This window comes from Diabrotica virgifera, chromosome 8 (assembly GCF_917563875.1).
Source record: "Diabrotica virgifera virgifera chromosome 8, PGI_DIABVI_V3a".
Taxonomy (NCBI): domain Eukaryota; kingdom Metazoa; phylum Arthropoda; class Insecta; order Coleoptera; family Chrysomelidae; genus Diabrotica; species Diabrotica virgifera.
In genome coordinates, this window is record NC_065450.1 from 44,580,228 (window position 1) to 44,595,025 (window position 14,798).

General features: G+C 33.5%; 2 protein-coding genes across 6 annotated transcripts in view; one reads left to right on the top strand and one right to left on the bottom strand.

Annotated features, from left to right (window-relative positions):
- The window catches only part of LOC126889937 (myrosinase 1-like), an 85,435-nt gene extending 75,892 nt beyond the window's left edge, over positions 1-9,543 (bottom strand). For 2 of the 3 annotated variants that reach the window (XM_050658683.1, XM_050658682.1), the window contains exon 1: positions 9,306-9,541. Coding sequence is in view for 2 of the 3 variants with exons in the window: in XM_050658682.1 (XP_050514639.1) it covers positions 9,306-9,346 (41 nt within the window). In the remaining variant the exon portion in view is untranslated. Of the gene's footprint in view, positions 1-9,305 lie in introns of all 3 variants that reach the window. The other variant, XM_050658684.1, reaches the window with a different exon arrangement.
- LOC114341196 (mitogen-activated protein kinase kinase kinase 13-A) overlaps positions 1-14,798 on the top strand; it is a 309,717-nt gene that overhangs the window by 104,770 nt on the left and 190,149 nt on the right. The gene's annotated exons all lie outside the window — the stretch shown is intronic.

A 14,798-nucleotide genomic window follows, 5' to 3' on the forward strand; every position in this document is an offset into this window, starting at 1 on the left:
CAAACTCAGCTAGATAGAAAAGGCATTCAGGCATCAAATATCCAAAAATCTTTTCAGGCCATAATAATGAAAAGACCTTCTCCAAACGCAATAAAAACTTATACTGAAATGATGGCATCTCCTGAGGTAAAATGTTCCGGAAGTAAAATGAGCCTCCGTTCGGATCTCCGGGTGAGGACTATCTCAGGGGGAACACCATTACAGGTTAGAAAAATCAGGATAGGATCTTGGAATCTTGCTAGTCTTACAGGTAAGAGTCTGGAGTTAGTGGATGCGCTCAAACGAAGAAGAGTTCAAATTGCTTGTATTCAAGAAACTAGGTGGAAAGGACAAAGGGCGAAAGAACTAGGTGATGGATATAAATTGTGGTATGTAGGGAGTAGTAACACTAGAAATGGAGTTGGTATAATTGCTGATAGTGAAATGAAAGATAACGTAGTAGAAGTTGTAAGAACGAGTGATAGAATGATGTCAGTGAAATTTGTAATTGATAAGGAGGTATTGAATGTTGTGTGTGTGTGTATGCTCCTCAAACAGGTCTGGGTGAGAATGAAAGAAGAGCTTTCTATGACCAATTAGGAGACGTACTGAGTGATAGTCCAGCAGAGGAGAAAGTTATAATAGGAGGTGATTTCATTGCACATGTGGGCCAAGCCAAGACAGGATATGAAACAATACATGGGGGATTAGGCTTTGGAACTAGAAATGAAGCTGGAGATGACATGCTAGAATTAGCAACAGCATTGGATATGGCGATTGTTAACACATTCTTTAAAAAGAGAGAAACTCAACTTATTACCTACAAAAGTGGACAACGTCAACCCCAAATAGACTACTTCATGATAAGGAAAGAAGACATACGTGAATGCAAGGACTGCAAGGTAATAGTTAGTGAGACAGTAAGCCAACAACATAAGCTGCTTGTTCTGGACATCGAAGTAAAAAAGCGAAACTAAACAAAAATATCGAAGAGGACCACAAAAAATCAAGTGGTGGATGCTAAAAGATGAGAAGGAAGGTATATTCAGGGAAAGAATAGTAGGAAAAATATGTTGGAACATGAAAGGAAGCCCTAACACAATTTGGAGAAAAATGGCCAATATTATTCGAGAGACGGCTATTGAAATACTTGGGAAAACGTCAGGAAAGAAGTTTGAGGATAAAGAGACTTGGTGGTGGTCAAATGAAGTACAAGGAAAAATAAAAGGGAAGGGAAAATTATATAAAAAGTGGCAAGAAACCAGATCGGACATAGATCTTCAAAACTATATGGTCGCCAAAAAGGAAGCGAAAGTAGCAGTAGCAAAGCTAAAGCAGAAGCGTATTCAAACCTATATGAGCACCTTGATACCACGGAAGGCGAAGCAAAGATATATAAAATAGCCAAACAGAGAGCAAAGAAAGCAAGATATTTTAATCAGATTAGATGTATCCGAGATGAAAATAATAAAATACTAATTCACGAAAAGGATGTCAAAAAGAGATGGAGAAAGTATTTTGACAGTTTATTAAATGAAGAATTTGACAGACAGCCTGTGGAGTTAACGGAGACAGTAACAGCAATGGTTACCAGAATAACAAACGAGGAAGTGGCTCAAGCGCTTCAAAAAATAAAGAAAGGAAAAGCAGTCGGACCAGATGATATCCCTGGTGAAGCATGGAGAGCATTGGGAAAGACAGGAATAACTTGGCTAGCAGGTCTATTTAATAGAATTATGGAAGTTGGACAAATGCCAGACGAATGGAGAAGCAGTGTATTAGTACCTGTCTACAAAAACAAGGGAGACATACAACAATGCACAAACTACAGGGATATAAAACTACTTAGCCACACCATGAAAATATGGGAGAGAGTAATTGATAGACGGATACGTGAAGAAACCGAAATATCCGATAATCAATTTGGCTTTATGCAGGGCAGATCAACAACAGATGCAATTTTCATTGTAAGGCAACTGATGAAAAAATACAGGAATAAAGAGACCAACGCTCATATGGTATTCATTGATCTTGAGAAAGCATATGAGTTCCTCGAGAGATTCTGTGGTGGGCACTCAATAAGAAAGGAGTCCCTGGCGAATATGTAAAGATTGTGAGAGATATGTATGAGGGAGTAACGACTAGTGTTAGGACAGGTGTGGAAGAGACTGATAAATTCCAGGTGAAAGTAGGATTGCACCAAGGCTCGGTGCTTAGTCCTTATTTATTTTCATTAGTTTTGGACCAGATAACAACGAAACTACAGGGTAGTATTCCATGGTGCCTAATGTATGCTGATGATGTAGTGTTAATGGAAATAGTGAAAGAGACTTAGAACAAAAACTGGAACAGTGGAGACAAGCTCTGGAGGAAAAAGGTTTAGTAGGACTAAACTTAGTAGGACAAAAAAAAAATTTGGAATGTTCATTTAAAGATGGAGTTACTACAAATAAAATGGTATCTTTGGATGGTGAAATGATTGTAAAAAGCAATAGTTTTAAGTACCTAGGATCGGTATTACAGAGTAATGGAGAAATAAATGGAGATGCATGCAGTAGAATTAGGGCTGGATGGATGAAGTGGAAAGAAGCGAGTAGTGTGTTGTGTGACAGAAAAATTCCAATGAAGCTGAAGGGAAAGTTCTGTAAAACAGCCATAAAACCGGCTATGATGCACGGAACTGAATGTTGGGCAGTGAAAAGGAAAGAGGAACAACGAATGCATGTGGCGGAAATGAGAATGCTTAGATGGATAAGTGGAGTGACAAAGAAGTATAAAATTAGAAATGAGTATTTTAGGGGAAGTCTAGGTGTGGCACCAATTGATGCCAAAATGAGAGGGCATAGGTTAAGATGGTTTGGTCATGTTCAACGTCGAGACGTTAATCACCCAATACGAAGAATAGCTGAAGTGCAGATTCCTGGAAGGAGTAGGAGAGGAAGACCAAAGAAGACCTGGGGGGAGACGATAAGGCAGGACATGTTGGTAAAGGGGATTCACATTGATATGACCCAAGATAGAATTGTGTGGAGAAATGCAATTAGGGAAGCCGACCCCGCATAGAGATAACGCAAAGAAAATGATGCTATTGTTAATATGAGAATTCCAATTGAGTTTCGATTCCATTGTTATACCTAGATACTTCTTACGGATAACAGGTAGACCTAGAATCACGTGTCAAGGATGGTAAGAGACTCGATTTGAAATGAAACGCAACCGTCTATGTTTATTTCATAATACTTTTGACTTCCATTCTTACAGGCGTGGCTGAAATTGGAAACATTTGATCTGTAATATTTTAAATACGACTCGTATTTTCCGATTAAACGACATTCCTAATTATTATGATACAAATTAAATAGATAAAGTATGTAATAATTATATAAATCAAGTTAATCGATTACGGATAACAATATGCTAAAATAAATCAACATGCGACCTATGTACGAGGCTCTGAAAGGAGAAAAATGTTGATCAACACAAGGGAGATTGTGTAATTACAAACTATGAAGAAGAGAAGGGGTATGCATATAATTGTAAATCAATCGAACTTTTATAGATTTCAAAAAATTATTACAAAAGGCTTAGAACGAAGAGCTTGTACCCAAAACATACAAATTTCAATAAAATTATATTATGCAGCAGGAGAGAGTTATGGGTTTCCGAGTTATCCAGGAAGCAAAAGATTGATCGCCTAAATTGGTGTCTTCACCACCAAAACTGGAACATTGGGAATTGACAAAATGTGATATTTTCAGAAAAAGTCAGGATTTGTGTAAAATCAGATTACCCACGAAATCGTGTACTTAGAGGTCGAGGAAGACAAACAAGAACGAAAACTGTCAGATCTGTTCACAATTATACAAGGGGAAGTGTAATATTCTGGAGAGGAATTGTGATCCGTAAAAAAACTCCTTTAATTTTCATTCAATCAACTTTAACTGCTCACAGGTATGTTGATAACATGTAGCTCTGGAGAGGTGCAACAGAAGAAAATTTAATTTGATTGATGATGATGGATCTCCACATACCATTAGAGTGACTAGAGACATCATTGAAGCAGAAGGTATCCCTTGTTTGGAATGGCCTGCTTGCTCACCCGAGCTTCACCCTATAGAGTATTTGTGGGATATGCTTAAAAGAAAAATTAGAACTCGCCGGGATAATCCACAAAACACAGCACGGCTAGTACAAGCTGTTCCTGAAGGATGGAGCAACCTACCACAAAAAAATGTTGATAATTTGATTAGGGCGTGCTCCGCAAATTGAATCTTGCATAAGGACTAGAGATGATAACACTGACTACAAAAAAATAAATAAAAATAATTTAAACATTATTTGTTTTACATTGAAATTTTGGAGATGCTATTGACATTAAAACAGCTACTTTCAATTTGTTTGTTAAATACTTTATTGATTTATTTAATTGTTATGTATTTGTTATTAAATTATTTTAAAATAAATATTGTTTGACTTTGTGTATTCGTTTTTTAAATTCGCACGAAATAATAAGAAATATCAGGTGATTTCATATAGACCAGGGCGCATCTGTAAAAATATTAGTACATTTGGACGTTGAGAGGTGACTCAAATTTTTTTGCAGAAATTGCTTAAAAATAACTCAAATAATCATATTTGAGTTATCCTCCCTCTCAAAAAGGTCCGGAACATTGTTTAAATAATCAAAATGTCAAAAAATTAAGGAAAAATTCGATTTTTTCTTTGTTTTTTGATTATAACTTTAAAAGTATTCATTTCCGAGAAAAGTTGTACTGACATAAAAGTTGAGTAATTAAATTTCCTACAATATAGCATTAGTTAAAAATTTTAAAAATTTTCACCCTTGTTGCAAAATAGCAATAATTGCGAAAAAAACATACAAAAATAAGTATTCGCATTTTACGTTTATCAACCATTTATGCTACACTTAAGACCTTCATATTTTACCCAAAAAAAACTTTATGATATATTAAAACAATACTGTAAATTTCATTAAGATCGGTGTAAAAGATTTTGCAAAATAAATTTTGCAATCCAGCTTTCGCAAAAAAAATCATTTTTTCAAAATGTTACAGGGCTGAAAATAAAGCAGATAGCAAGTTGAAATTTTTTTTGCTTATATAAGTGTACTGTACCTTTCAGTTGCAATTTGCAAAACTAAAATCAATTAACTACCACGGCGTCAGGAATTTTTTTAAATAAACATTAAATTATTGGTGCAACGCGCAGGACAGCCGATAGTTTGCTCTGATTGGGCATTCCAATTACTTTTGATAATGATTGATACATTTTAATTTTTATTACATTTGGATATAAATAAATAAATTTGTTTATTACAAAATAAAAACACATTCTCTATCCTTTAAAATAACACTTTTTTTAGCAAAAACTTTCTTTGTTCATATATTTTAACTTAGAGAATAAAAGTTTATTATTTTTAAACATATTCAATTGTTTAAACAATATTTCACAAACAATAATAAAATTAGTTTGATTTTTGTGGAATTAAAATATTAAAATGCAATAAAATATACAGTAAGAAAATAATATATTAGATAAAGATTGGAACAAATTTTGATGGAAATCAAGTTGTGTGTATCGAACACCGCTGTCCTGCGCGTAGCACCAAAAATTAATGTTTATTTAAAAAATTTCCTGACGCCGTGGTAATTAATCGATTTTAATTTTGCAAATTGCAAATGAAAGGTACAGTACACTTCTACAAGCGAAAAAAAAATTCAACTTGCTCTCTGATTTATTTTCAGTCCATCAACATTTTAAAAAAATGATTTTTTTTTGCGAAAGCTGGATTGCAAAATTTATTTTGCAAAATCTATTAAGCCGATCTTAATGAAATTTACAGTGTTATTTTACTGTATCATAAAGTTTTTCTGGGTAAAATATGAAGGCCCTAAATGTAGCATAAATGGTTGAAAAACGTAAAATGCGAATACTTGTTTTTGTATGGTTTTTTTCGCAATTATTGCTATTTTGCAACAAGGGTGAATATTTTTTAAATTTTTAACTAATTCTATATTGTAGGAAATTTAATTACGCAACTTTTATGTCAGTACAACTTTTCTCAGAAATGAATAGTTTTAAAGTTATAATCAAAAAACCAATAAAAAATCGAATTTTTCATTCATATTTTGACATTTTGATTATTTAAACAATCTTCCGGCCAATTTTGAGTGGGAGGATAACTCAAATATTATTATTTGAGATATTTTCAAGCAATTTCTGCAAAAAAATTTGAGTCACCTCTCAACGTCCATCTCAAGACAGATGCGCCCTGGACTAATATAAGTTTGGGTGTGTGTATTAGTAGACAAAAATATGCAAATCAAAACTTTCTGTTTGTAGTCCAGAGAAATAAGGTTTTTGTCGGGAAACTTGAGCAGCCAGGTTGCAAATGGGTTTTTTGGGTACTATGTACCTAATACATTATAAATACAAAAATGCCCGTCACGGTTCGGACGAGAATTTTAGTTATTAACAAATAAGGGTCAAAAATAACAGTTTTTTCGTTTAAATCGCTGCAGGTAAAAATAGGGTGATTAAATATGTTATTTGGAATATTCTTCTTTTAGTAAATGAGCAAAGGTGTAAAATGGCAGTTTTTGAATTTTGGTCCGATCATTTGTTGCTTCGCTAATTGCAAAAAAGACTAAAATTTTCTAAAATAAAAAATTTGCTATAATTCTTGCGAAAATGAACTTAAAACTTTGATATTGCACAAAAAGTTGAGTCAACCAGTACATATAATGCCCTAAAAATTTCAAGATTATTCGGCGATTAGTTTAAATTTTATTCAATTTGTTTATACCAAAGAGCTCTTTTTGGCAATGGTATTGTTCAGAAAATAATAACGATACAGCAATTCTGTGGAATCCTCTTGAAATAAGAATACCTAGATTTTCAAAATGTTTAAAAATATTAATAAAAAGTCATTTTTATCATTCCGAAAACATTTTACTGAAGTAGAGTCATTTTTGGCTTCTAAACAATTTGAATAGCTTTGTTAATATTGACTGTATATGTATAGTAAATCTACTTTACACAAATTTACACAAATTAAAAAAAACTTTTTGCGTAGGTTAATTACGGTCAAAGTTAGCCATTTTTATTATTTAATCCACAGTTACTTCTGTGTACACAAAATTCTCCTGTAACATAGTTACCATACTCCTCCGAAACGGCTTGATCAATTTTTATGAAATTTTACACATATATCCTGTAGGACTAAGAATAAGTTTTAACCTATTTTTCATACCCATAAGTTGTAAGGGGGGCTGCCCCCCTGAGATTTTTTTTTATTTTTTTGGACAAAATTGTCTATCTTAATTTTGTATTATGTATCATTAAAAAATACATACAACCCTTAATTTTCACTCTTCTATCCCCAACTACTATTTTTTAATAGCCATCTATATATTTACATCTATAAAATTCTCCTGTCGCAGTGTTAGTTGCCTTACTCCTCCGAGACTGCTTGACCGATTTTTATGAAATTAGATATGTATATTCGGTAGGTCTTAGAATCGGTCGTAATCGATTTTTCATATCGCTGAGTGATAAGGGGGGTTCCCCCTAACATTTTGTAATTATTGGTAGGGGTATGTATACGTACTCTAAAAGACTACGAGTACATGCAAATTAAAAAAATTATGATCAAAATCCATCAACAACCTCTGGAGATATTAATCGCAGCATATGTTTGAAGAATCAATTTAATTTTTTAAGTGTACGGATTTTAATATTTCCCCTCCACCGACCACGAATCGATTTCGTTAGGACGTCATTTTTAAAGCTTTGTTAACCACTCTGTTGCAGATCAAAGTTTACTGAAACTTGTACACATAAACTATATACCTTTAACTTCAAAATGGCGCTAGCTAGGTTGCTTATTTGTTATAAACAAAGTAGCTGTGAATTAAATAAAAAAAGTGAATAACTTTGACCGTAAATAAAGTAGGCAAAAAGGTTTTTTTTAATTCGTGTAAAAATACCACAGGTCTGGATCCCGCGTATGAAAAAAAAGTTGATTAATAGCAAGCTGAAAATTTGTTAATAGCTTAAGGGTGTCTAGTCGGACAAACTTTGATATATGGGAACACTGGAACAGGGGAAGTTTTAATTGTGGAACAGGTTAAAAATTTGGAACGGTCAGGCCACGAAAACGGCACATGTATTTTGTCCGACAGAACAGACTTAAACTCTCCGAACAGAGATTAAACTCTCATGTAAAAATCAGACTGCTATTTATCGCCAAATGGGCGTTTTAATGAGTGGAACAAGTAGAATATGTCAAATGATTTTTGCATGAGAGATTAATCTCTGTTCGGAGAGTTTAAGTCTATTCTGTCGGACAAAATAAATGTGCCGTTTTCGTGGTCTGACCGTTCCAAATTTTTAACCTGTTCCACAATTAAAACTGCCCCTGTTCCAGTGTTCCCATATATCAAAGTTTATCCGACTAGACACCCTTAAGCTATTAACAAATTTTCAGCTTGCTATGAATCACCTTTTTTTTCATACGCGGGATCCAGACCTACCAGCTTTTCAAATCTTAAAGAAGTTTTAGTCGACAGGCAATATTAACAATGTTATTCAAATTGTTTATAAGCCAAAAATGAGTCTTCTTTAGTAAAATGTTTTCGGTATGATTAAAATGACTTTTTAATGATTTTATTTAAATACGTTGAAAATATAACTATTTTTCTTTCATGTGGTTTCCACAGAATTGCTATATCATTACAATTTTCTGAACAATAACATCGCAAAAAAAAAGCTCTTTGAGATAAACAAATTGAATAAAATTTAAACTAACTGAGGAATCGTCTTAAATTTTTTTGTGCATAATATGGACTGTTTTACTCAACTTTTCGTACAATTTGAAAGTCTTAAGGTCATTTTCGCAAAAGTTATAGCAAATTTTTTATTTTCGAAATTTTAGTTTTATTTTGAAATTTCCGAAGCAACAAATAATCGGACCAAAATTCAAAAACTGCCATTTTAAACCTTTGCTCATCTACTAAAAGAAGTATACTATCAATAAGATATTTAATTACCATATTTTTACCGTGGCGATTTAAATGAAAAAACTGCCATTTTTGACACTTATTTGTAAATAACTAAAATTCTCGTCCGAACTGTGACAGGCATTTTTGTATTTATAATGTATTAGTTATATAGTACACAAAAAACCCATTTGCAACCTGGCTGCTCAAGTGTCCCGAACATGGTATATTTTGCCCTTATTTCCCTGGTGTATTGTCGAACTGCAATAATAAACAAAATTCACATACAATAAATTATTTGCTTACCTTAAATGCACTAGAATGAATATTAACACTGGAGAAGTCATTATTAAAGAAAAGCCAACACACAAGTAATTTATATTGATACCTATTTTGTAAATTTTTCGTTATCTTTATGTAAACTGTTTGCAGTTCTTATTGAACTATTAAAAATCACTTAACTTTATCTGTTAATATTTTTCTTTTAGCTTAGGGTAAGGTGTGGCATTAATAATATAAAATACACAACTTAATCCAACGCAAAACTTAGTCTTTTAACTATTCCTCAGCGAGTTCTTTATACATATCGATACAAAAAAAATGAATAATTATCTTTTAATTGAAGGAAATTTATTCGTATTGCATTTGATAATATTTAACATATATTGTCGCTGTTCAAGAAGGAAGTATTGAAATTGTTATAAATAATAGAATGAAGTAAGACCAAAAAAATTTTGCGTCAGTTAAGATGAATAGCATACAATTCTCGTCGCCCTAGTAAGGAAGAAAAGAAAGATGCTCCTCTCAAGCAAGCAAGCAATTTGATTTAACCCGACCTGTGGGAATGTCCACCCTCTCGAAAGAGTACATTCGGGTGTAACATTTCATTGGGGCGAGGTGTTTTGACCCGAGTATATACAGGGATCACCCCACCTCGCTCCAATGCCCCAGGCCATCCCTTTCCCCCCCATAGCACGCTGATGCGCGATGGGGGCACGACTATCGTAGCCAAATGCTCTTCACAATGGAATCCTGGGTAATAAGATTCCATTGTGGTACCCTAATCGAATGCAAAAAACTAGGCCAGCGTGATGCGCTCTATGCCTTTATCTTCTTTCTTACTTATCCGCGGAACTAAAAATTGCTTGCTTGGGCCCCGAGTCATCGTGCTGAGCCCTAGTGGGCTCCGCCCGATGACTCGTTGCTCGAGTTTGTATGTGTTTTATGGTTTTTTATAATTTTTTTGGGGGCTTTCGCCATTTTTTTTTATTTTATTTATATTTTTTTTGGGGGCTTATGCCCTTCTGTAATTTTCTAATATTCACTTACCTTAGAGGCGGTCGTGGTACTTGATCTTCGTATGTAACGCTGTCTTCGGCACTTGTTTTCGAGCTACGAACTCACTACTATCACTTATCACTTTTGTACTCTTATCCCACTATTTGTTGCTTCGGACGTCTGTGCTTCCATCGGTGGAACTCATCATACCTTAGCGTCTCTCGCAGTATGTAATTTGGGTGGTGCTCCAGTTCCGCGAATTTGGTCCTTGCCTTATCTGTCATGATTTCGGTGACTCTCACCTGTTGGAGTTCTCTGAACAGGAATCTTTCAGCTACATATCTTGGGACTCTGGCGGCCTCCCTCAGGCTGTTGTTGTGGGCTGCTTGGATCTTCTTCTTGTGTGTGTTACTTACGTGTCCCCATGCGAGAGACGCGTATGTTAAAACCGGTAGGATTATACTATTGATCAGTCTTAACCTTGTTTTCAATCTTAGTTTGCTTTTCCTGCCTGTGAGTCCTCTTAGTGTTGCTTTTGCTATGTTGGCCTTCCGGACTGTGGCTTCTACGTGTTTTTGGAAGGTTAATCCTTTGTCCATGATGACTCCTAGGTATTTAGCTTCGTTTTTCCACTCGATGGGTCTGTTCTGCACCGTCAGCTGTTCCTCTGGCTGTTGTCTTCCTTTCTTGTATAGAACCGCTTGCGTTTTATCTGAGTTGATGGCTATCTTCCATTTTAAAGATGCTCCTCTCACGCACTAATGCCCGTATTTATAGTCGATTCTCAAGACCGACCTTGAATAAAATTTGTGTGTAAACTAAACCCAAATTTTATTCAAGGTCGGTCTCGAGACTCAACGAGGTCTTGAGACTCGACTATAAATACGGGCATAAGACTCGATGCACATTTGCGTGCCCGCTGCGGGCAAGCTGCGGGCGATCGCTGGCGGGTCAGCAGTACACTGCACACTCGAGCTGACCCGCGGCATGCACGCGAGTGTGCAGTGAATGACATTAACTCATGTACTGCTGATCCGCCAGCGATCGCCCGCAGCGGGCACGCAGCTTGAAAACACGCAAATGTGCATCGAGCCTAAGAATTTGGACCTTCAGTGGTTTTGACGTTCGGTACTTTTGACACACGTTCAGAGTTGATTGTCCTTTCACACAAGACGTCACGACCGCCCTACTTCAGTCTTCACTGAGTCGTTAACCTTGCAACACTAAATATAATTGCATTTGATAATTTTTGTTTGTTTTTGTCAAATTTAAATGTTATCTTATAGGCCTGGATTCCGCGTACCAAAAAAAGTTGATTATTAGCAAGCTGAAAATTTGTTAACAGCTTAACGGTGTCAAGTCGGACAAACTTTGATGTATGGGAACACTGGAACAGGAGAAGTTTCAATTGTGGAACGTGTCATCCTGACAAGTTTATGATTGTGAAAACTAGCAGGTTGTTTTTAAGTTTATACAATTGCAAACTTTATATAATATATGTAAAAATGTTTGTCCGACAAATATGTTGGGCATTTTAATAAGTCCGACACGTAGAACATGTAAATGACAGAAATTATATTGGTGGTAAATAGCAGTCTGACTTTTGCATGAGAGGTTAATGAAAGGGTAAAAAATCAATTCTAAGTTCTGTCCGACAAAATACATGGGACGTTTTCGTAGTCTGAGATTCGAAACTTGTTAGCTGTTCCACAATTAAAACTTCCCCTGCTCCAGTGTTCCCGTACATCAAAGTTTGTCCGACTAGACACCGTTAAGCTATTTACAAATTTTCAGCTTGCTATTAATAAACTTTTTTGGTACGCGGGATCCAGGCCTATTAGATATATTGGTTCTTACGGAGGCACATATTCAAGATGATATTAATGAAACCAAAGTTTTGTTAAAAAATTACAATTTATTATACAATTGCCTGACCGGGCGAACTTCGTACCGCCTTAGAAATAAATAATGTGTCAAAGTTCAATAAATAAAAATTAACGGACAACCAAAAATATTATTAGTGGAGTCAATGAAGGTTTTCACCTCCGATTTCGTTGAACCTCCATCGATTTTCATGAAAATTGGTAAGTATGTAGAGGATACCTCAACAAACAAAGGTGACATGGTGCCAACTTGCGCTTTTACCCTGGGGGGGATGCCACCCCTTCTCGGGGGTGGAAATTATTTTATTAAAAATAATACCACTAATCGATAGAGGGACAAATTATAAGTAAAATTTGTTATATAAAGTTATTTCAATAAATCAATAGTTTTTGAGTTATTAAAGATCAAAAGTTTTGATTTTTCCTGAAAAAAATCCATGTTTTAAAGCAGTTTTTCATAAATAACTCAAAAACCATAAGTTTCTTCAATAAAGTTGTTATTACCAAAATCGAAGATAATATAAAATTAAATAAGCTCCTTATTCGAAAAATCCTTTATTACATATACAAAGTGAGTTATATGCAATTGAATGTATATTTTTTTTCCGCGAGTACTCAAATCTTAGTATTCAAGCTTAAATAACAGGAAAACGATGCACTTTGTTAAATATAGATATTAAACATTTTAATAAAGTACTTAAAGGTAATTATCAAAAAGCTATATAAGAAGTCGATAGCATCAAAATTAAGCAAGTTATGATGGAAACAAGAGGACCCTTTCAGATTTTTTAGGGAAGAATGAAAAATGAAACATACGTCATTTCCACAAAAAATAAAATTTATAGTAACCCATTTAAAACTTTATTTATTTTAACATGAGTAATAACTTCAACAATTTTGACCGGTTTAGAATGCATATTTTTGAAAAAAAAATACGATTAAAAAAACTTAGAATTTTTCAAATTTTCGTGAATTTCATTTTCTTTTGATAATAACTCCAAAAATACTCAATATACTTAAAGAACGGTAGAGAACAAAATTTTAGTTTTAACTTTATTTAAGCTTTTTATTTTTTTAATATTTTTTTTACGACAAAAAATAACCGAGATAGAAACATTTAAAACTTAAATTTTACTGCGAGAACCATGTAACCGGGGCCCTTTCACCTTGTATTTAAAAAAAAATAAAGGATTTAGAAAATTATGTTTAATACAGTGTGATAGAACTTTTACTTAGCTTTGTAATGGTTTTTGGATAAATCTCATATTTCAAAATTTAACGGAGTTATTTAAAAAAAAACCAATAACATTTTCTTTGAAAAAAATTTATAGCGGAGATTTTGTATGTATACAGGTTGTGGGAAGTCCAATTAGTCGTTTGTTGTAGGAGATACGAAAAAAGTTTATTAAGGTGAGATTGGGGCATAGATAATATCAGAATTTAAATACATTTCCAAATATACAGGGCCACCCATATTGACAGGGTGAAACAAAATTATCTTTTGTTTAATGGAACACCCTGTATATTTTTACATTTTTGGATTCTCCTCTATGTTTTATTTCTTAAAATATCAGGTTTTGTGATGTTATACGAAGTAGTTTAAAAGATAATTACGTTTTTTTTTCAAATTTCATAGCAATATTCACCCCCTGTATAATTGTAGTGATTTGACATCAGAAAATCAATTTATGTTCAAGTGATTTTTAATATAATCTATTATTGTTAAAAATTATTAATCTAGCAAAACGTTTAATTTTAGCTAATACATGGTTGGTCGAAACTGAATGAGTGTTTTCTCAAAGTTTGAGAGTATGAGTTTTCTCAAACGGGGCAGCCTGTAATGCCTGTAATGAGCATTGTAATGAAATGCTATTGTATGGCACTTTATTATTTCCCACCCTGCCAGTGAGAACTGAATTTATTTTTGAAATCCCTAACTTTATGTCTTTAATTATTTTAAATACTGTAAACGATATAAAAACAATCAAATTAAATTGAAATGAATAACCAGTGTATATCTTCCACATTTACTTCATATTTAACGTAGCCTGTACCATAACATTGCACAGATTATTATCCCTGTATAGCAACGATATACCATGAATGTGAATTCATACTTGAGAAATGTCCTATATCCAGTCTCACAAAAAAAGGGATTCCTCAAACATAATATATATGCAAACAAAATCAGCCAAAGTGATTTGCGATATCTAATTAGTTTTAGTATGTTTCGTCTATCTAAAAAAATGTAAAACAAACAAAAATTCTGCTTTTCTTGTAGTTGCTTTTTCGTATAGATATTGTTTTATATTGTAGTAAATTGAATTTAGTTTTAGTATGTTCCGTTTGTTTGTAGAATTATATTTAATTAGATTTGCTTTAATTACTAAAATAAATAAATTTTCAATTATATTTTATGTATTTGTGGAAAAGGAAACCTAGCATTAGCGGCCGCATTTCTATAACGGCCAATTGTTTTCTATTTTTAGTGGTCGTTATTGTCAGGTTTTACTGTACCAATAATATTTTATTAAATTATGAAATATTATTTAAATAAAAAATTTATAAACTTGATAAAAGAAAGTTTGCTTAGAATTTACTCCTCTATCTAATTATGGGGTTATTTTTAATAAAATAG